General features: G+C 43.2%; 1 protein-coding gene across 2 annotated transcripts; it reads right to left on the bottom strand.

The window, feature by feature from the left end:
- Nucleotides 1–1,463: 1,463 nt before the first annotated feature.
- On the bottom strand, nucleotides 1,464–23,285 carry ints2 (integrator complex subunit 2). 2 transcript variants are annotated; one of them, XM_026181950.2, is made up of 25 exons: nucleotides 23,147–23,285; nucleotides 22,219–22,527; nucleotides 21,900–22,038; nucleotides 21,418–21,520; nucleotides 18,244–18,357; nucleotides 17,292–17,422; nucleotides 15,334–15,504; nucleotides 14,509–14,729; nucleotides 14,273–14,398; nucleotides 13,990–14,061; nucleotides 12,539–12,653; nucleotides 12,006–12,074; nucleotides 11,021–11,155; nucleotides 10,746–10,922; nucleotides 10,475–10,589; nucleotides 9,619–9,723; nucleotides 9,345–9,509; nucleotides 6,732–6,933; nucleotides 5,467–5,592; nucleotides 4,235–4,436; nucleotides 3,705–3,986; nucleotides 3,130–3,237; nucleotides 2,812–2,917; nucleotides 2,350–2,526; nucleotides 1,464–1,899 (listed from the first exon to the last, which is right to left on the bottom strand). In XM_026181950.2, exons 2-25 carry the CDS (start codon nucleotides 22,521–22,523, stop codon nucleotides 1,718–1,720), a joined length of 3,648 nt encoding a protein of 1,215 aa, XP_026037735.1. In that variant the 5' UTR covers nucleotides 22,524–22,527; nucleotides 23,147–23,285; the 3' UTR covers nucleotides 1,464–1,717. The 2 variants fall into 2 exon arrangements, with proteins under 2 accessions (XP_026037735.1, XP_026037736.1); XM_026181951.2 differs by lacking the exon at nucleotides 23,147–23,285 and adding an exon at nucleotides 22,898–23,036.
- Between the last annotated feature and the right edge of the window lie 279 nt (nucleotides 23,286–23,564).

Raw genomic sequence — 23,564 nt, 5'->3', positions numbered from 1 at the left:
CTTTACCACTGAATCAACACGGTTTCTGTAATTAATGGCTGTTGATGGAGTGGACGTGTTGGTTTTAGTGTGGCAAGAGTGCCCTCTGGTGAATTATCAGGATACACCTGTCAGGACAGCACAGCAGCAACAACCTACACTAAATGTGAAGTAACTAATAGTAAGCAAGTAGAATAGAATTCACTCGCTGGGCCCACGTCCTCATTTTAGGTTTGACAGTGTTTTAGTAGGTAAAGGTGATGCTTGGACATGAAGTGAGCTGCGGTTTGGGGAAGGCCTCGAAGGAGACTGGCGATGGCTCCCAGGCCTGGCAGATCCCCGTGTACTAAATAGAAGTGAAGTTAAAGAAATGAGAACAAGGAGGGACGGAGGGAGGGAGGGGCACGTAAACGAGAACGACAGCTTGCAGAACTGGGGGACCCTCTGGAGCGTGTTTGGAGGTCCTGCTCCTGAAATTCCGATACATAATCTCCAATAGAATATAAGTTCAAATCAACACCTTTGTGCCAGGAAAATAAAATAATTCCACATTTAAAAATAGTTTGAAAGCCTCCCAGCTCTTTATCTCGACATCTTTGGACATTTACCTACTGCAACAGCGGCGTGACGCGACAGATACAGATCAGCCACTGACATCACTAAATGCCATCTTATTCCCTGATAGGCTGATGTCAGCCCACGAGGCCTACAGATGATGATGCATCCCGAGGTACATGTGAGGTAGCAGCTACACATTACAGTGCACACAACAGCATTTTAAGAAATAGGCGTGGGCTGGTTGGGGGGTCGAGCCCAGCCTGAATTCAAGAATTAGAAAATAAACACTGCTGTTTTTGCTTAAGCCTGAACAAGTTTTGTTTTGTTGTTTTTTTAAGTTGGACAGTATTTTTATACACGTGCACTAGCAGCAGGTCATCTAAGAATCATAACCCAAAGTTATTATCTGAAGCGTGTGAATGTTTGAATATGCCTCAGTGCTATTTATCTGTCTTTGAAACCAGCTGCTTGTTTTAGAAGGAACCAACCATGTTTGTGCTCAGAGGTACAAAGATTTCATTATAAACCAAACAAACCATTTTAATGACTTTAGTTACTGGAAACATTGTAACTGACAAGAATTGGTTCTTCTGTACATTTCAGGTATTTATCAAGATTATTGTAAAAATATCCAACAGAACCAACTCGTTTGCTCCAATCATCCTTTTTCTTCTTTGATGTTTGTGAACTTGTGTTAAAATGTTAAAAGGTCAAAAACGTAAACAACTCCTAAGACTTAACTGTAACTGGATTTAAAGGTCTTTTTTTGATTGCATAAAAAAAAGTTAACTATTTCCAGTAAAAACAAGAAATAAAATCTTAATTATATGCAAGGGGCAGAAAACCGAAAACCAGGAGTCCAGATTTCTGCTGAGAGGAGATGCCACATCTATCCAAACTTCCCACTGCAGAATAAACCTCAGACGGATATTTCCTTTGTTTTATTACAAACAAATACATTACAAAACTCTCACATCTGAAGGCAACATTTTTTTCAGTGCCTGAGAAAAAAAGGTCGTAGCACTTAAAGTTAAAAAAATATGCTTACAGAGGTCGAAGAAAAACCCCAAAACATTTTGATTTCTACAAATCATCACAGAGCACATGAACACCGAGTGTTTGGAGTTGTTGGTTTAATCAAGTCCCTTTGAACCATCCAGAGTCTCTGTGTGTGTTTGCTCTATAGTCCGTGAAGGGTGCAGCTGATAATGTCCATGAAGGTGGCCTCTATGCAGTAACAGAGCTGGACATCAGGGTCAGCCCCACCCAGCTCCTCTGCTGTCTTCTGGGGTAGAGTCAGCTTGCAGGGGTGTCCTCCTGAGACCACAGCCTCCAGTGGTTTCTCCTTAAGATACTGCAAGCCTGAGTGAAAAAACAAGAAATGCTGAATAAACAAAGTAGATCAAGCCTGTCTGCAGTAGCATACATGGACAACACCTTTAAATGTCTATGGTAGGTATACTCCTACTACACATTTACTAGATCCAGTGAAATACATGAGCTGTGCATCCACAGTGAGTACAGCTCACAGCAGTGATATCAACACCGAGCTTCAAACCCTCAGTCTGAGGAGCAGGCTGGCACTTGGTCTTTATGTGTAAGGCAACATCAGGCTTCACTCAAACACATCAAAGCTAATAAATGATGAAGGCTCTTTCTCATAATTCTTAGACATTTAGGACAGAAATGATCAGATGGCTTTAATTACAACATCTGGATTGTGGATTTTTAAAAAGATGAACAAAAATCATTCGGGTCAAAATATTTTTGTGTCAACATTATTCTGCCAAGAAAACGAGTAATCATGCTTACGCGCGATAAAAGGATCGATGTCCCGGGCTTTGGTGGCCACGTCCGAAGAACAAACCTGACCCACTTGTACTAAGAGAGCTGCCACGTCATCGTAGAGTGGAGGGAACGCCTGGCAGAAAGCCACCAGGCATGGCAGGGTGGGCATGAAGAAGAGGAACCGCTTGGCACGAGTCAGCACTAGGAAGCAAAACACACACACGAATACACAATTAACACAAAACACAAGGCTGATAAACAGTTAATACAGTGTAGAGAAATAATGTTGCACTAACAGCTAAACACCAGAGGATGGCAGCTAAACACAGGGATAAAAACATCTGTGTGCCAACAGCTGATTCATGTAAGATGAACTGCACAGTGCAGGCAGCAGACTGAATGTTTGACAGAGAAAAGACGCACACTAAAAGAGGAAGTATATCACCACATGCATGAGCGTGTGAGACGTAAAGAGTGTTTACCGACCTGTAAGAAGTGTACCCATGACACTGATGGCCAACCTGGCCACACTCAGGGACTTGGGTAGGGCGTACTGGGTGCACAGATATGATAGCAACTGGATTGCAAAGATCTGCAGGGACACACGATAACAACAGTGAGACATTTAATACATTTATTTATGTAGCAAATATGCAAACACTCAGCAGAGCAGCGAGCAGAGCTGGTTGGAGAAAATAAATAAATAAAAGCACAACAGTGTAAGAGAGGCTCTGGCACAAACCCAGGGCAAGTCTAGGAGTGAAAGCCAGGAAAGAGAGGGGAGGGGAGGTTGGGAGGCCTCACCTGCTTTTCCAGCTGGGGCTGGGCCAGCAGCTCTGGGATGAAGTCCAGACAGATATGGATGGAGGGAATGCCTGCCACAGTTAGAGGCAGCAGAGCTTGAGGGTAACCCTGGCAGACAGGGAGACAAGAGGAAACGGGAAACTTGGAATTAATCTAGCAACATAAGCAAGAAATCGCAAATAAGCAGTTCATTTATTCAAACAGTCGTCTATGTAAATGAGTGCCAGCGTAAACATGCGTGTGCGCCGATGCACACTGCAGCAGCTCCTGCTCAGCAGCTCCTGCTCAGCAGCTCCTGCTCAGCAGCGTGGATGGATTACTGTGACAGGAAGCGGTTTGATGAAGTCCACCATATGGCTGTCTGCTGCTTCTGGGAGCTGCACTCACTTATTACTTACGCCACGGCACAATCTGATGACTAATGGGGTCAATATGATTCGGATCTTCTTGAAAAATGCATTGAAGGTATTTTCTGCTCTACGGTGTAATCAATTATCAATGACTGTAATGCTTTCAATAGGAAAATGTGGAAGGATGCACAAAATGGCACAATAAACCTGCCAGCATTATATTACCTGAAAGTGGACCAACTTGGCAATGTTGGGGTCGGCGATGAACATTTGATGCAGCAGACAACAGATGAGACACTGCACCTCCCTCAAATCACTGAGCAAACCTCCCTCTGGCTCCGCAGCCTCCCCGCCCCCCTTGGCTGCAGGCCCCAGGCTTCCCTGTTTCAATTTCCCTGGCACGGGGCCCCGAATGCTCCTCAACAGGCTGTCTGTGGTGGCCCCCAGCTGCTGCTCTTCAGAGGTTGGCAGGCACACCTCCAGAAGAATCTGCACTGCTGCGCTGTCCTGCAGTTGGACAAAAACAAGGATTTATAATGACTTTGCATAAAAGGCCCGCCGTTACACTTTAGTGTCTTTTTGCATTTTTTGTTTTACTGAAACACCAGTAAGATAGAAATCTCACATAAAAATAAGATTTGAAAATTTTGCAGTGTAATATTTTGGGGGGGATGAAGAAACAACGTGATACAGGAAACAGGGTTAGGAATGAATATGCTGTCACATGCATAGCACTCTTATAAAACTCAAATGACCTGCGCAGATAAAAGAGCGTTCTTTAGCTCCTCCCTGGTGACCTCCGGCGTATCTGCTTGTCCCGGCACACCGAGGCTCGACACAGTCTGGCTCTGTCGATCAAAGTCGGCCGTCTCCTTCAGGTGACATTGTAGGTAGGCTTTCGAGGCCAGCAGGTAGCCATTCAGCATGTGAAGGACAATGTCCATCAAAGGAGGACACCTGGCCAAAAACAAATATTGTTACCTGACAACTAAGACGCATCATAACACGTCTGCCAGAGCTCATCTTTATATTCTTACATGCAGTTTCTATACATCAATACAACCATTATAGCCTCAATTTTAATAACATGTATGCATTAAGTCCTTAGTAACTACATAAAAAAGTGCAATAAATGACAAAAAAAAATTGAAAATCGTTTTTGTTTTTTTCCATATATTTCCAGTTAGAGTAATTTCAGAGGTTCACCCCTCAAAACTGTAAATACAAAACAGTTGCACAAAATAGTTTCCAACCACAGGAAAATTATTTTGAGTGTCTTCATAGTTTTATTTTTGAGATACACTAATTTTTATATACTGCAGGAAAAATGAAAATAAATATTATGATGCAAATTTGCAAAAAAAAAAAAGCATCAAAACAGATTGTTTCCAGCAGTTTGAGTTTAAGCCTCCCAGACACGATACAGAAAGGCATAAACTCAAAATCTATTTTAAAAATACCTGCATATCTTTGTAAATGCCCTACAGGACAAAAAATAAATTTTCTGTGAAAATGACGTCACTTCCAGTTCCGGGCAGGTCATGGCGGGCATGCAACAGTTCACGCTGACGTCTATTCCAACGTAGGAAGTGTTATGAACAGCTGATCGGATCGGACGAGCCTGTTTCTGGAATATTATGTTGTTGTTGCTGCAAGTGCTTTTTATGCAGGTGTTGCAAAGCTGTATGTGGAAGGAAACCGTGACTGAGGACGAGCTGATGGCATAAGATGTAAGTACAACTCCTCCGGTTTCATATGCAAAAAAAAATGATTGCGCTAGCTCACGTGGTTCCAGTGCTACCGGGCTTTAAAAATAGTTACGGAAAACGGAGCGTGCCCGCGCTGCCTGGTCATAAAGGGTTCATCTTTTGTATAAGAAGAAATTCTTTAGTTACGTTCAGTGAAAATGTGGACCACATGAAAGCCCACCTACTGCAACACGTCTGAGACTGTATGTCTGAGTCCATGCGTGGCTTTTTGTAGTCACCTGTATACTCTCTGATCACAGCGCAGCACGATGAGAGGATCGACCATCAGGTCATTCTGGGTGTACCTCTGCTGCCTGAGCAGCTTCGCTGAAGGTTGGAGGGCGTTTACCGTCATCACCCACAGCCTGTGACACAGACACACAATTTCATTCCCACCACACAGTTTTGTTAACTGAAGCACCGACTGTACCCGGCTTTTAAAGAACTCTGACCTAACTAAGACTAAGAAACACTGCCTTGTTAAGGGACAACATTAAAACTGCTCAAAGTAAAACTGACAGTATTACGCCCAAGATTAATATTCAGACTAGAGCAGGGTGATGTGACCAAAAATATTTATCACGATATCATTTGAAAATTTGCGATAACGATATAACTGACGATATAATTGACACGAGACAAAATACTTTACAACTCCTCAACTTTATTAGTGCAAAAAAAAAAACCATCAATGTATTTCCACTTAAACAAGCAGCTGTTTTTTATGTGCATTAAAGTTATAGAAAAATGTAACAGTGCAAATACAAACTCCTCACTGACAGTTTAACCAAAAGGCATTTCCAGTGGAAACTGGCCGACGTATCCTCAGCATAACCATGTATAATATCCACAAAACTTAAAAAGAGGTTATACACACACAATACGGAAACATTATGTTGAAGCACAGTGCGCGAGGCTCCGCCTACGATAGCCGTAACGCTCCCACAATCCATCAAGCGGTGCGGCTTCGTAGCTCAGCAAAGTCGTACTAAAACATTTGACAGATTTTCGAGCGCCGTGCACATAAAATCGTTTTGAGGTCAGTAAACACGACCAGAGTTCATACATAAGGCACACGGGATTATAAGGGGCTCTGTCGACTTTCAGAAAAATCAAAGGATTGATTTTAAGTGCGCCGTATTTTCCAAACAACACGGTAATAACGACGGCCCACTAGCATGCTCCCCCGACAACCCCTTACATCTCCCCCTCAGTCTTCCTGCCTGAGCTCGTCTTGTAACAGGCTCCTTTTGGTAGCTGTGCTCCTTTGAGCAGCAGAGTGAGGCCTAGAGGAGGAAGCAACAAGTCAAACACCCCTGTAAGCCTTTTACTGGAAACATGTATAATTATTATTTAACCAGCAGCAGGGGAGTTCATTGACTTCAGTGATGTCAAATTCTAATTAGTGAGGACAAGAAAATTCTTTAGACCAATTTTAGTTACTCAAGTGATTCCATTAATGCCTTAAGGCACAAATTCCTGATTGCATGTCCGGAGCACGTACCTGCGGGGCATCACGGTGTTCAGACCCATCCAGAGCTTGTTGACGGTCTGTAGTATACGACGAGGCACAGCAGGCTCCAGCAGCAGAGCCATGCTGGCTGTGAGGGCCTCCGCGTAAGGGATCAGGTCTCCAGGTGAAAGCAGTGTTAAATGTTCCAGGATACGCATCAGCCTGGGACTACCTGATGGCAACTTCTGGAAGGCTGGGAGGAAAACATAAGCTTTAATCTCTGATTCATAGAGAAGCTTTGGCTGCATCTCCATCAGTGTACAACAAGTGCACAGCACAGTATCATAAATACACTTGAGAATTATTTTGTGATTGTCCGTTGAGGTTAATCAACAGATTCCTTTAGCAGCATGGATGCATTTCAAGAGTCAGAGAGGAAAAATGTAAATCACAGATTAAATCCTACAAATGTATGGCGGTATTTTTGTGCCACTATTCTGAGCGCGCGTAAAAAAAGTTTGCAGGTGCAAGTGTTTGAAATTTGTTTTGAGCGAAGAAAATTCATTCCTGCAAAAACTGTATTTCAGTGTTTGCTATTATCCACACACACACACACACACACACACACACACACACACACACACACACACACACACACCCCAGCAGCCCCTCTCACTCAGTTTTTGCATTTGCGCTCGCTCGCAATGTGTTGCTCGTGCTCTCAACATTTCTGCCCGTGCGCGCTCAACTCTTTCTCCACACCGTTATATTTGTGCCACAAAACCAGCCAATCACAGACTTGGATGCAAAGAAATCTGATTGGCTGTTTTGGTCTCCAATCAGCTCGAAATGACGAAATGCAATATCCCAGAATGCATTTCATCCAAAACTCAAACGAGGCAGTGGCGGAGGACCACAGAGGGGCGGAGTTTGAAATATTACTCTTTCTGGGTCACAAAATAAACTTTAAAGATATTTTCATGCGAGAATGTTTCTGTGTAAACTTCAAATACCTGCTCGATTCATCAGGACATCACATATTTGCATAAGTGCTCTGACGTCTTCGGAGATGCCTGTTACCCACCAGCTGACCGGGTGGTCACTCGGGTTAAACATAATATAAAAGGCTGAACTGACAGAAAATCACCGACTACACCACCAGGTGTTACAGGAAAAACGAAGAAAAAAAAAATCCTTTGAACTAAAACAAACGCTGTTGTGACAGTGATGTACTGTCTTGTTGGTATACATGTATGATTTGTATCACCTTCATGTTTCCAAACCATATCATGACCAGCAGCTTTACAGCTGTGGCTCCAGCAAACATCAGCTGATACTAGAAATTAATATTAAATAAATTCTAACAACAGCTGATCAGCTTAAACGTGCTGCTGTTGTTTAGCGTAACATCCGCTGGTTTCCTGTTTCTGGCGCAAAGTGAGAGATAAACAAACAAGAGAGACGATCAGCTGATCATTGATCAGTTTCATGATTGAAGTAGAAACGGGAGAGGGAGGATGAGAGAAGAGGCAGCTGTGCAGCGTAAAGACAGAATAACTCCAGCTTTGCCTTTTTGATTCTAGCTGAAGTCCGGGACTAATCGCGTTCCTTTTCCCTTCAATACGGATGTGTTGTAATTGGTCCAGCCCAAAAACAAACAAACATAAAAAATCACCATCGGCCCACCAGGCAAATGTCCGGGATGCCCAATGGCCAGTCCAGCTATGCGGTCAGCTGGTGGGTAACAGGCATCTCCGAACTCCGCCACTCTGTGTTCCTCCGCCACTGCCTCGTTTGAGTTTGGACGAAATGGATTCTGGGATATTGCATTTTGTCATTTCGAGCTGATTGGAGACCAAAACAGCCAATCAGATTTTTTTGCATCCAAGTCTGTGATTGGCTGGTTTTGTGGCACAAATATAACGGTGTGGAGAAAGAGTTGAGCGCGCGAGCAACACATTGCGAGTGAGCGCAAATGCAAAAACTGAGCAAGAGGGGCTGCTGTTGTGTGTGTGGATAATAGCAAACACTGAAATACAGTTTTTGCACGCAGCAGTGAATTTTGTTCACTCAAGTTCAGCTTTTCTTTGCTCAAAATAAATTTCTCCTCAAAATACAACACTTGCACATGCAAACTTTTTTTACGTGCGCTCAGAATAGTGGCACAAAAATAACGCCATACAAATGGAGTAAGCTGTTCAGGTTAAGAGACAGGCTCCGCAACACAAGTATGTAACCATCACTCAGTTCAAACAACTTTCTTTTAAACTACTACAATGAAGATCAGAGAAACACAAGAACACCACATGACAGAGCCAAATAAACGAGACGCCAGCTCTCTGCGTTTGTCGTGCAGCGGCACACAGCATCTGGATGTAGCTACACATCACCTACATCTATTGAAACTGTTGATCCTTCAGCAGTTGTAGGATCAACACAGCATAAAAGATTAACCACAAAGATTACAGATTGATAAATGATTTTATTCCAACCTAAAACAGATAATCTGGCATTTCACTCGCCCAACTGTGGCGTCTAGATTAGCGTCAGTGGTGCTAGTAAAGCCATCAATCATCTGTCTGGGTTTTTATTACTTTAAAATGTTTCTCTCTTAATATTTTTAACTTAAATTCAGCAGCTACATCTTAAATTTCCTGTGCTCACCCTGGTGAAGCTGTCTCTGGGTGTATCTACAGGTGTTGCTGGGAAGCATCATCTTCCTCAACAGGGGCAGGGTACCGGTCACCTCCTCCGCACACACCCAGTCCTCCACAAGGCATAAATGTGGGTAGTTGGTTGCAAGCAGTCTCAGTAGGGCCGAATGCAGACCTGGGATCAGTGAAGAAACTGCGTTCAGTCTACAATAATCAAATAATTTTTACCTTTTGGGGGTTTTTCTCCATGTGTTTAGTAAGAAAAAGCCAAAAGTGACTCTCACCCCCGAGTTCCTGCTGCAGCCCTTGGGCCTGGGTAACTAAGTACTTAATGGGGATCTGGTCCATCAGGGCTGCAGAGTAGGATTTTGGCTTCTTCTGCATCAGGGCTTAAAAAAAACAGAAAAAGAGGAAAACAGGACAAGTGAGTGGATCACAGAAACTATACTGAATTAAATACTAAACAGAGTGAAAATGTGAAGCAAAATAAGGACGAGATGGAGGATAAATGTTTCATTTGATTGTGTGAGGACACCAGAGCCGCTGTGCCGATGCGTTCGAGAAGCTGAGGTGATTTTTCATTGACGTGGGTTCATTACCACTGCTGATGGGCTTCATTACTCCTTCCTTGAAGGCTGAGAGAGCACTTGGGTAAACACAGCAATTAAAGAGATGGGCATAAACTCTCACATAAATCTGGCCTAATGAAGGGCAAGAGGAGAGCTCGTCACGGGAGAGAATAAACACTGACTAGGCTAACTGCTAATGCTCAATCTAACCTACAGCTGTCCTAGTTAGCTTTGCTCCCGCAGCCATTGTACTTGGCTCTTTGTCAGCCAACCATTTATTCTCTATGAAGCAGCCAACATTCAGTGCCAAGAGAGAAAAGGATGAATGACTGCACATCCAGAGCATCTCCTACAACTTAACAGAGGACAAAAGGTTCCTTTTTCTTCTCACTTGCTGACAAATTCCCTTCATCATCCACACAATGCATTCTTCAGTGAGGAAAATGACAAAGGATGCAATTCAGACAGGCCCAGAAAGAGAAAATGAGAAGCAGGAGGGAGGTGAGCCAAGAGCACAAAGGGAAGCCAAACACATCGCAGTGTTTTTGTTGGGAAACAGCCTCATACATACCCAGCTGTTTGGTGCTAGCCAACAGGTTCTCCTCATAAGACAGGATGTAGTACAGGATAAGCAGTTGGGTGGTGATAGAGTAGCGCTGCCGTCCTGCTCGACTACCATCCGCTTGCTAAAGAGATCACCAGCAAACGTGGACATGGATATGTGAGCAAAATTATGCATTATGAAAGTGTAATTATGTTTCAAACTAAATTAACAATAACCCATCAAATGCACTGCACTGGTGTTTTGTAAGGGTGCGGATTTAGCTTCGGAAGCGACTTACTCCTGCAGAGCTCAGGAAGACAATGAGGATTTCCTGCTCTGTGATTGGCTGGTTGGTGGCCTCTGGGTTTGCCTTGGAAGCTGGAGTAAGGATGGAGTTGATATAAGCATCAATTAGGGGAATAAGTTGGGTGTGGATGGGTGTTGTCGTCTCACAGAGTTGGCGATAGATCCAGTCCTAGAAGGTGCACACAAGGGCAACAACACAGTTTCAAACAGCTGTGCAGTAGTACAAAGTTACGCAATAGTCACAATCAGCCATAACGTGTGCATTACCTTAATAGACACTTTGTGCTTGGTGAAGGCTCGGCTCCGAAGCAGCTGGTAGATGCAGTGAATGGGAAGAAATCCTGTGATGTTGGCACTTAGGTTGTTGGTCACTGCAACCCTAACTGCATGAGCTGTAACCACCTGCACAGCCAAAGTCACACAACTGTTGTTAACAGTTCAGAAATGTAAAGACTATAAACATTTGTGCCACATTTCTTTTGTAGCTCCTGGACAGGAAAATTTACTTCTATACCAGCAGCATGGGCCCAACCATCATCTCTGGCCAAGTGTTTACGTTTTGAATCATTATCGAAATAATATAGTTGCTCCGTGGTGCAGTGGTAACACATTCACCATATATGTGAATGATGGTAAATTTAATTCTGTTAGGAGATAAACCCCAGCCAAGTGCACTCCTAGTCCCAATGCCAGATAAATGGGCGGGCAGCATCAGAAAGGGCAAAGGGCATCAAATGTGTGCCAAATCAAATATGCCGATCCTTGGGAAATAAGGGAGCAGCCAAAAGTAGCTCCTAACTTTAATATCAAATTGAATCTGAAAAAACAGTTTAAAAGGTTTGCTACAAAATAGGGTTAAAACTATCCAACCATCGTTGCCATTATGGGATTTACTGGTTCAAGACTCATGAGGTGTCCGATCTCTCTTATAACACTGTTTAAGAAGCTTACCCCATGACACAGACAGATGTGTGTGATGCTAATAGTCTATACTGGTGTGAAAACTCTGTCATGCACCGTGACAGTTTGCCAACGTCAAGCAGTAATAACCTAAAGATATCAAAGTCAAAACTTTCTGTGCTTCCTATGAAAAAGGTTTCAGCAGCAAATCCCCCCCCAATTGGTCTGATAGTAAACAGTGAAACCTGAAAGGATGGAGGTGTTGAGTCAGAGATCTAAATCAAATCACTGACAAAAACGGTGGTTGCCCAGTAACAATACACAATGATGGACTTGTAATATACATACACACCTGTTCAGTGAAGATCTCCTGTGTGAAGATGGTCTTCATCTTGCTCAGTGAGCTGGGCTTGATGGCAATCTGCAGGAATTACACAAAAACTATGAAAAACATCCAGAGTGGCAGGCTCGCTGTGAGTGAAAACAGCCTGTAGGCAGCAGCGCTGCTATTTTGTAATTCCCTCTTTTCATATTTCATAAGAAAAATTCTACATGGCAAGCACAACACTGAATTGAGAGGATTGCCCTAGGGGTGGAAACAAACAGGCTCTAAATCCAATTACATTACACATCTTAGTGGGAAATACAGTGAGACGGGGAAACTACTTAGCACACAGACAAGAAACAATAGTGCACTTAATAAGTAATAACACTGAAAACTGGCTGCAGGGTGTAGAGCAGCTAGCTAGATACGTGTATGCTGCAAATGTTTCATTAGTGATATAGTCTTTATATGCACCACTGCTGCAGCAGACGAGAGGGGCCAGTGGCTGGTCAGCCAGACTGATGTATTGATCACTGCCTCCCTCCCACCTACCACCTTACCTTCATCCCCAAAGTAGAGCACACCAACTCAATAATGGAGCTGAGCTGGTTGCTATGGAAATACATGGCAACCAGTAATAGCATCTCTCCAAAAGAAGCAGATACGCCTGCGGCGCTGTAAGGAGGAAGACAAACACATATGCAGGAGAGGCAAGTGAGAGAAGACATTTAGGTTTGTCGTTAAGCCTTCATGTTGCAGGACAGAATTTAAATAAAAGTGATTATGACCGTTACATCAACCCACACACACCCGAACCTTCCTCTCACAGCCTTTAGGTTAGTCAGACAAACCTGTCAGATTTATGGTTTATGGACTCGAGTCACAAAAACACGGATTCATATTCAATGCTGAAGGTGCTGAAACAGGTCAGAGACTTCATACAGGAAAAACAAATCTCCAAGGAACGAGTTCAACACATAAAGACGATTTAATACTTTCAACTTCTTGTTCATTGTGGGAACGTTTTTTGTTTCCTCGGTCACTTGGTCAAGGGGCAAGGAAACCGAGTGTGTGTAGGCATCCTTAGATTATCTGCCCTTCCTTATTCATCCCTCTTCATCTGACACTGAAATCTATCAGAGCCTAATGTAAAGAAATGTTCAAATCCGGCACACCGATTAGCGTGAATCCACTGATCCTTGTCACTTGCATCATCAGCACTGGAGCAACAACAACGGGCCAAACTTGGAGATGCACATAACTAATGTAACTGACTAATAATGTCCAATATTCAAAAAGAGGTTCTTGACTTTAAAGTCCCCTCTGATGTCCATGTCTACTATCCTGGATCTTATGAAAAAGACACTGAACGGGCCCAAACAGAAATCTGTGATAAGCCTACAGCAGCTTTGGTTTTAGCCGTAGCTGGTTAGCAATTCATATTTCTAGGACAAGTATGCTGTGGTTGTTTAAAAATAATACCTGAGATGGATGGCAGGAGTAGAAAAGACACCATACAGCTATCTATGCATGTCAGATATATACCAGTCAATGTCAGCACCAGTTACAACCAATCAAAACTGGCGAGGAAGCTGACCTCAGCACCTTTGTCTTATACCGACACCAAACTCGGTGAATGGTACTGGCTCTACTTCCTGAAATTAATTTTAAAAAATTAAATTACATTTTTTTAAAAACAAATCTGCTGATTCTTCATATGAAAGGAGGTCACCACCAACAGCAGCTGTGTATAATGTTTCACAGTATAGGAGACAGGATCAGGATCTAAGTGCCACAAATGCTTTCACACATGGGTTTATGTTGCATTATAGACTAATTCTGTAAAGACATCATCCTATCACAGCTGATGTGATGAACATTTAAAGCTTACGACATATAAAATCAGTACAATAACGTGTGTGTCACAATAAACTCAGACATGTGACAGCTTCCTGTGATGGATTTTACTCTCTAATCTTTTGCGTTCTCCATGAAGCCTTTTTATTGTTACCTTTCAAAGTATTCCTCCTCTTTGATCATCCAGCTGAGCCACATGACCATCAGTTGTTCTTGCTCTGGAGTGCTGCACAGGCACACAGAGGATAATGCTCAGTCGACATATGAAAAGAATACTATTAATGCCAAAAAACACCGACAGGGCTTTTTGGTAAGCAGCGGGCAAATCAAAATTCAAGACCACCGGCAGCTAAAAAGAGCTTGTGATCCCTGGCCTGTTTGTGTTGGCAGAATAAAACAAAGACGTCTAAAAGTAAGAGTCAATAAACGTTATGTACCTGACTAGAGTAGGAAAGGCCAGCAGTTTGCAGAAAGACAAGGAGACGAACCGAACGCCAGCAGGAGTGGCAGGAGGCCGGCTGGTCATCAGCTGCAGTAGTTGCTCTGCTTCCTCATCTGTAGGTCTGGAAGGAAACACAGCCATTAAAATACATTGTTACATTGTTACAACTAGTACATAAAATATTGATTATAAAATCAAATGTAACAAAAGCTATCATGATCTTTGACTCACCTGAGACCTGCAATACCCATGAGGGCGCAGTACAGCCGGAGCAGGGCGCTGGCCTTCACCACGTGCTCCTCTCTGAGGCCAGAGTACCCCGAGCCTCCTTCCTCCTCCATGCCGCCATTATTGGGCACATGGGTGCTCCGTGAACGCGGCAGGATGGCAACGAGCTCGAGCAGCAGCTGTCTGCGCATTTGCCACAGCACTGAGCTGCTTTCCCTCTTACGCTGGCAGGATCGAGTGAGGAGAGGACACCATTTAACTTTCATGCTTCCACCGCTGGGCCTTGGTAACAGTTTGCCCAAGTTCATTTACAAATCTGATAATTATGATCATTAACTGACTCGTTGCATGAGCAGCAACTTGAGGAACATTTTAGGACATTTCTCCAATGGCGAGCAGAAGCTCCGTTCCTCCTCAGAGCTTTATCGCCTAAAAACCCCCCAACATTTTATGAAAGGGAAATTTAAACAAATGATGACATTTACAGTGAAAAGCTGACTAAAGCGTGTCTGCGCTCCATAAACTGCAAGAAATGCCAGCAGATAGCCAGACTCGTGATCTCCTTTATATCTGCTGTGATATTTTGAATGTTAGCTTAAATTTGGGGCAATCCAACTCGAGCGCTGAACACCGAGTAATACAAGAAAGATACTCCCACCAGGATCTCATTTTGAATGTCAGCGAGTGTTTGTATTACTGTCTGTTCTTTAAAAACATCACAGGAACAATCCAGCATGTTGAGGACATTGTGGGTGGTCCACCTCTTGCACCTAAAGGAGTGACTGTTTATGTGTTGTCAGGAAATACGAGAGTCAACCGGGGCCTTACCTGTTGTCCATTGCGAATGAACATACTGAACCACGTACGGACTTTGCTATTGGTGCCAAGCAGCAGTCCGCTGACATAAGACACAAGAGGACTGACTGCCTCATCTGCTGCATCTGGTTTATAATCCAGAGTGAGAGCCACACCCAAACCAGGCAGGTGACACTCCTCCACCTGGAACACACAGAGCACCCACAGTCAATTACAGAGCGTCACCTGTTCTATCAAATATTAATCATGTTCTTTCATAATGACTACGTCTATGTTTGTTTGATTATCACTATGGGCTGATGTGCTCCCGGTCTTTGCAAAGACACGCGTCTCCAAGGTATAGCTCAGGGGTCTCGAACTCCAGACCTCGAGGGCCGCTGTCCTGCAACTTTTCCATGTGTCCCTGCTGCAACACACCTGAATACAACTAGCAGGTCATTAGCAAGACTCTATAGAACTTGACTGCATGCTGAGGTGGCAATTCAGCCATTTGATTCATGTTACAGCAGCTCATGACTGAATGAACACGGTGCAATAAAAGCATTGTTGGAATTACATTGTTCCAAACACATTTACTTGAGCAGGGTTAGGGGTCGCCACCTCAGCATGCAGTCAAGTTCTATAGTCTTGCTAATGACCTATTAGTTGTATTCAGGTGTGCTGCAGCAGAGACACATGGAGAAGTTGCAGGACAGCGGCCCTCGAGGACTGGAGTTCGAGACCCCTGTATAGCTCCTTTTCTTACTGAGGGGAAACATGAGCAAAGAAGCTGTCTTGCTAAGTGAGTGATTATGAGCCAAAACAAGGTTTGAAAATAAAGGAAATTAAAAAAGGGGAACTAGCAATATGGGTGTCGTTCTAATACAAGCCTGCATTGCTGTATTAGTGTCGTCTTCTTTTTCTGTGCAAACGAAATATCATTGTTGTTTAAATTCACTGTTCCTCGTCATCCTACTATTAATGTTTCTCGACATTATTTTCTAACATCACGCGTTGCTTGACCTTGCTGGTTGCGAGCTCTACTGCCCTTCACCAGACATTGTTTTCAGCACTGGATCCCATCAATTCCCAGACCTTGTTGTTTGAGACCACAAAGTCCAGCCAAGTACGAGTTCTGCTAATGAATCATTCAGCAAGGCAATGAATTTCTTCTGCCTCGTTCAATAGCCGACATTCTAACCTCTATGAGCGATAGAAATAAGACTCATTTCTCCCCCTCGGGGACAGCGTCACTAAGAGTACCACAACATAAATGACTAAAGAGCAAAATCCTATCACTTTTACTGCCCTCTATCAGGTGAGTTGATTTAAGCAGAGAAAATAGTTCCCTGCACAGCAGAGCCAGTCGTTAGTCAAGTCTATAATAACTAAAGAGTGACGTTTAGGAGCTAAAAGCAAACAAACGTCTACAGCTTACAAATTATTCATCATTTAACAAAGTGGTGTAAGCACAACATTTGTCTGTCAAACTGATTTTCATTCTTGAAATCTGTGCATGACTGTTACATTACCAGCAGGCTACGTTTAGCGAGGCAGAGAAACAGATGAGCTTTGCTGGGGTGCCGCGTTAAATTTGTTACCAAGAGAAACTGCAAAATTATGGAAGATATGTTTTAACGGCAAATAATTATATTGAGATCACAATCAATATTTAATGCGGCTATGTTTCTGCAAACACAACCGTCGTGCTATCCAAACATTTAATCAGGAGAGTGCTTCATAAAAAAGGAGCAGATGCTCCAAATGTGCTGGTGCGAGTATTAATTTGATTTAATACATGCATAATTAATGGGATAAAACAGGGCAGCAGAATGAATGTTGCAGAAAATGTGCATCCAGAGTAGAAAAAGAGCAGCTACTAGATGGGAGAACTCATCTCTCATCTGAAATAAATGACTTTTGGGATGCTGTAAATAAAGTGGGAGTTTGGCGTGAGTTCAGTCCCGCCATTATACTAACGGTATACCTACCACCATAGCCCGGATATTGAGAGCCTGTGAGGGATTCATCTGACATAGCTGCCGGAGCGCTTCAGTCCTGCGCCGCCCACCTACGCTCTCCTCATCCTGACGCTCTCCATTCTTAATCAGACCTCTGCACACTGCAACAACAGAGAGGCACGCTTAAACACTGTGGACCTTCTGCTTACTATATCCTTACAGCAAATGAGGAGAAACGTATGCAGACTTTCAACACTGTATAATCTGAATACTTCCAGATCCCAGTTATGTCCTTCAATACACAACAGCCATGATTACATCAATTCTCTGGCATATTTGTCCTTCACTTTCCCACTGTATATTGTTTAAAAGTAAATTTGGTAGCTGGCATTATGGCAACGCTTTGAAATTGAATTAGTTTCCATCTGTGCTGCTCCTGGATCATTCATACACCATTGATGAGGCGGCAGGGTGAAGTCTGGCTGCCAGCTGGTGTTTAACATGGCAAACCTTACAAACACTTCATCCAAGGATGAATCCATTGCACTTTCATGTCAATGAAAGAGTAACTGCAGCAGCAAAGCCAAAAGGAATCTGTGATGATCACCGCTACGCAGCACAAATCTGCGCCTGACATGGATCTGACACTCTGTGCGATAAGGAGACAGTGAGTGTTTTATTCCAGAGAGCCTCTCAAAGGGCTCTCGGGGAGTCAGGATGACATAATAATAATGTTCATCATCAGTCAAAGACAAATGCCTGCACTCTCGGTCCACTGCCGTGAACAGCATTAAGAACAACACATATAGTTGTAGATATCAGTGTGTAATTCTAATAAAGCGAGAAACCTTGGAGGTAATCTCAGATAAAGTCCTGTTTCCTCCACACTGACTATATCCAACTATTCCTGTCAATTAATCAGCCACTCTATTTTCCATTATCTGCTGACAGAATGTGCAGCGTTGTGCAACAGATGAATTACCTTCATTGAAGCTGTCAGGAACATTGGCAACCAGCAGACACAGAAACCAGTCACCATTGCGGACATGAAGCAAAGCCTCGGCCACATCCACGATCGGCAGGAGCGAAGGCAGCTCTAAGACGGAGAAAATCCAAACACACTTCAGACGGCAGGGTCAAAGAAACGGATTGTTTTCAGACATGTTTACAGAAATATTTGTTATTTTAAATATGCTGCGTTATTTCTGAACTCTCAGGAGCAGTGGATTATTTATTATTTGGATTATTTCGATTTTTCAGTTATTTTGTATTTATCAAAAAGCAAGTCACTGCCTTTTACAAGAAAAAGACAAGGCTGTGAGGAGATGGGAGTGGCTGGCTGCAGACTGCTCTTCAAGCAGAAATCAGCTGCATGACAAAGTGCAGTAAACAATTAGTGTTTGAGCTTCGGCATGTTTTCAACACTTTGCCATGCCAACAGAGCAGCAAGAGATGTTTTTCAAAAATTGTTTTCTTTATTTTCATTTGCCGCTCGTGACAATTTTTTTATTTGTAGATTTTGTAGTGCTCCCTACAATGTGAACCTCTCACCTGAATGTTTAAAATGTTGTTCAATCCAATTCAATTCAAGCTCAACAATCAAATGATCCCCTATGAGAGCAAGCACCAGGCAACGGTGGAAAGGAAAAACTTCCTTTAAACAGGAAGAGACCTCTGACAGAACCAGGCTCAGGGAGGGGCAGCCATCTGTCATGGCTGGTTGGGGGGTGAGAGGCAAAAGAAAAGAAAAATGAGAGTGTGGCTCACGTTGCCTAAAATAAACAACATATGGTTTTCTGTGAGGTGACTGAAGACGCCGAGCGGATGCTTTTCAGTGCATTTCTTGTTTAAATGAACTCCGTCGGGTAAAAAAATGGAGTTGTTGAAAAACCTCAAGCATGGATGCTCAATAATCACTCCAGCAGCCTTTCTAATGCTGGCGTTCACGATCTGCCTGTCCTTATTGATTTTGCCTGGATTTCCATATCTCCCAACTGACGCTCGTTGATGGATGAATATACAATTGTCATTGAGGGAACTCTGTGTGCAGTTGCATCAATTCCTTCTCAATGACAGAAGTTAATAAGCAGACATGAGTCCCAAATCATTGCCCCAAGCATGGATTACCAATATGTCAGGTGGTCTCTGTGTGGATAGCTCCTCATAAAAACGAGGAAGGACTCCGCTCCAGCGCATCCCTCCTTTGCCAAACCACTGGACGTTGGCATTAAGTCCGAAATGTTCTCCTCTCTTTTGCGTCACTCTTGCCTCATCTGATGTAGCTTGACCCAATGATCCACACTTTTGTTTCTCCCTTCTGGAGATTCTGTGTGGTCTCTCAGTGTCAATACATGGGAACCTGTTAGAGAGGCCAGGGTTGAAAAAGGGATGCCGGAGAACCTCCAAGGGTGTTATGCGCTGGTGTGCATCCAAGGCCAACATCTCTTTAATTAAGCTGACAAATAAGCTTTGGCCATCTTCTGGTCCTCGTCTAACCTTCGTTATTTGTTCGAGGTCATCAAGACGTTTAAGTTTTATGTATCGAGTCTCCAGGGATGGATATCCTGTCTCGTACTGAAATTGTTGGTCAGTCTTATCTGTCCAGCGCTGTTGCTTGTAGTCGTCTTCAATGAAATAGTCATCAGTGTAAATGCCAGAGTCTAGAACACGATCTGGTGGCTGACCCTGAGTCTGTATGATGAATTTCAGATAATCATATTCATTCTCCGCAGGGTAGAGTAGCACCCCTGTAGCAAGCTCCACACCTACCAGCCCCAGCTGATAGGGGTTATTAGAACTGACACCCTTTACCTGTCTGTAGCTGAATCTCCCACATTTCAGTCATTCAGTGATTAAAAGAATATGAACCTTCAATATTCATTCAGATGTTTTGTTTTTCTAAAAAAAATTAATTCAGCTTTTTCTAATGTACATTTTAACATCATCTACTTTCAAACTTTGAAACTTCTTCTGTGTGAACTTCAGCTTTCAACAGTTCTCCACTTTATCTTTCAGGTGAATTATTCAATATGTTTCAGCTGTAGGGATGGGTACCAGTATCCAGTGCCATCATGGCACGTGTCATACACTTTGGATTCTAGCCAATCATTTTACCTTTGTGAGCGTAGTAGGCGGGTCCAGGTACGTACGTTCTTTTAGAGCAGAGCTACAGATTAAAATGTCCAAGGCGAAGCGGTCAAAGTCTGGCTGTACTTCACAGCAAAAGATGCAAACTCAGCAGCAACAAGTGCTTTAAGCTGATACTGTGATACTGTCAAAGGAGGTAACACCTCAAATCCGATGAAACACCTGGCGACGCATAGCGGTTTGTTAAAGCCGAGAAATGCGCCGTATTTGATAGCTTGCTGCGAGACCTCACACCGAGCACATCTACTGCGGGTGGGTTGCCTGTTATCAGACCCGGAGTTAGCAACATCCCCCAAAACCCCGAAGAGGAGAGTCCTGGCCCCTAGCCCTGCCAGTGTAGCAGAAATGATGAGGATGATGATGCAGCAGCAGCCGTTCTTCTCTGCGTGAGTAGCTTCATGTTGTTCGTGTGTAATTTACGTTGAGTAGGCTAACCACATTATTACATTAATGCAGGTAAGGTGAACTAGCAAACACCATCATAGCTACATGCGGCTGTCTTCTTGTTTGATGGCAGATGCTCCCTTCACCCTGGCCAAAAAGGCTAAAATGACCAAAGAAAAAGTGGAAAACAGCTGAACATGAGAGGTTTTGGACAAAGTTTGTGTTTTTTCCATTGATTAAGCCCTGCTTCCAGCCAAGAGTGATACCATATATGCCCCATAGCTGCAGAAAAGGCTAACATTGTTATCTTTTTACAAAAAAAACAGCTGAACATGAGAGGTTTTTGGACCGATTTTGTGTTCTCCATTCTTTAAGCACCGGTTGAGCACCGGCACAGTTTCAAAAGTACCGGTTTGGTACTGGTATCGGATAAAACCTAAACGATACCCATCCCTAATTCAGCTCATTCAACTTTTTTAACTTAACATTCAGCAATTGTTTCATTTCAGCTCAAAACATTCAACTATCAGCATTCACACTGCAGTTTCTTCAGAAAATGCATTTTCTAGTTTTTGAATGTTGCTGCATTAAATGCAATGCTATTATAATGTATAATCTTTTTTACCTGCTTGTAAAATGCAGAGGACATCCGCAACCTCTTCCAAGTACACAGGACTTTCAAAGAGTTCAGAAGACTTTAAGAAAAACTCTCCATTTGAGTCTGCCACCTGAGAAACAACACGGGAATGTGAAACAGGCCACAGGGACGCATCACCCAACTCACCCTATTAGATGAAGATGGATCTACTAAAGGACAACAGCAGCACGCAGTTAATTTCATTCCAAGCGAGAGCAGCTGGCAGAGATTTAGTCGTAATTCTGATAGAAACTTCAAATTTAATGAAAAGTTAAAGAAAGCAGCACAATCTTGTTTCTGTAGTCCACAGGTGACACTCATTAATGATTCATACTTCCATTTCTTTACATATACACAGCTGTCCCAGGTATACGTGACATGTTTGTTCCACATTTCTACAACGTGGATGCTCAGTTATCATCGTCAGTGTCCAGAGATCTACCGAATTATAAGGGGAGCTTTGACTGTACCTTGTTCATGATAGCCAGGAGCTCACTGAGGGTCAGACGGAGTCTCCTGAGGGGATCACTGTGTTCAAACTCCAGAGTTAGGCCGTGCTGCAGCTGTGACACCAGGATGCTTTCTGCATTAGAGCCACCTGCCTTGTGCCTAGCAGAGGAGACGGTACATTATGTATACTGCTAAAATGAACTCCAAGTAGGCTTTTTTGTTTTTTAAAACACAGTAACAAATATAGCTGTATATGTATGACCCGATAAGCAGCTTTTCCCACTCTGTAACCCACTACTGTGCCAGTATATAGTGTTACCATGTGAAAATAAGTCATACCTAAGCTGCTGCTCCTTCCGTGCGTCCTGCTCCAAGGCATGAAAGTCAACAGACAAAAGTGCTACAATGGAGTTGACGGCTTCAACCCCAGAGAGCAGGCGGAGGATAAGCTTCTTGTCCTGTGCCCAGGACTCGCTCTGATCAGCGGGGGCACATAACGCCATCCTCACCAAGCAGGGCAGCAGCAGCCTCAGCTCCGGATCACTTAACGCAGCCAGGCGCACTACATCCACCTTCTGCATGGCTTCAAAAGCATAGGAGCTGACAAACTGCAGCCCTGCACTGTCTCCCATCGCTCCGTGCATACACCTTGGGGGAAACAGACAAAACTGACGGTTTAAAGAGGAAAACTGGATGCATTTTTTTCTACAGTCTGCTAGTCTGCTTTCAACAGTACATACACTTTAAGTTGCAGAGCTAACGGTTGTCATAATGTGACCATTCATTCCTCGATATACATTTTTAACGCGAGAGTAACTTGTACGCTGATGGTAATGATTTTGTTTGATAACTTGTTCATAGGTTTAGTCACTACAAACAGAAACGCTGTTACACGCCACTAAAGAAACAAGATAACAGCCGTCTATAACCACTAACTGAAGCAAATGCTAACAACTGCTGGGAGTAATACATGAACTAGTGTTTACTGGATTGTTGTGAAAATATCATCTGGACTCACCTTCAGAAATCTTTAATATATGCCTTTTAAAGCACCAGCAATTCGGCTACTTAGCTGGGTTTTTTACGGCTACATATGAGCTAGCAGTAGCTAACACTCATTCAGTTCGCTTCTGGAAAGACTTTTAGCATACTGCTAGCAAGCTAAAAGCTAGGCTAGTTTGTCACAAGACAACCTTGAGTTGACGGGTCCGTCTAAGCTATAAAGTAAGTGTAACATAAATACACGAATTCACAAGAACGCCCTTACCTGGCTCATTAAGATGACACGTACTGTTTCAAACAGTTATCGCCGCGGAGGCCTTCAGACGTCAGACTGTACCGTCAGCCCCCGCGGTCGCACGATCGGGGAGAGCCCCCAGAGGAACTTGTCCTGGATTGTGCCGGTGTTGTGCCAAAAAGTGATTGTCTGCCAAAAACTGATTTCCGGTATTTGCCAAAAACTGATTGCTCGTATTTAAACTGCTATAAGTAACTTGATGGCCTATAATATGTGAAACATATGTCAAATGCATCCCTCATGGATGACACAAAGTCATATTGAGCCACAAACAACATTCGTGTAACAAGGTAGAAGCCGCAATCAGTTTTTGGCAGCGACTTTTATAGAACCTTTATTTATGCAGTTAAAAAAAATCTCATTAACATTAAAAATGTCTTTTGTAAGA

The sequence above is a fragment of the Astatotilapia calliptera genome, chromosome 10 (genome assembly GCF_964374335.1).
Source record: "Astatotilapia calliptera chromosome 10, fAstCal68.1, whole genome shotgun sequence".
Lineage (NCBI taxonomy): Eukaryota > Metazoa > Chordata > Actinopteri > Cichliformes > Cichlidae > Astatotilapia > Astatotilapia calliptera.
Note: the sequence above shows the minus strand (reverse complement) of the source record. Positions and strands in the feature narration are given on the sequence as shown.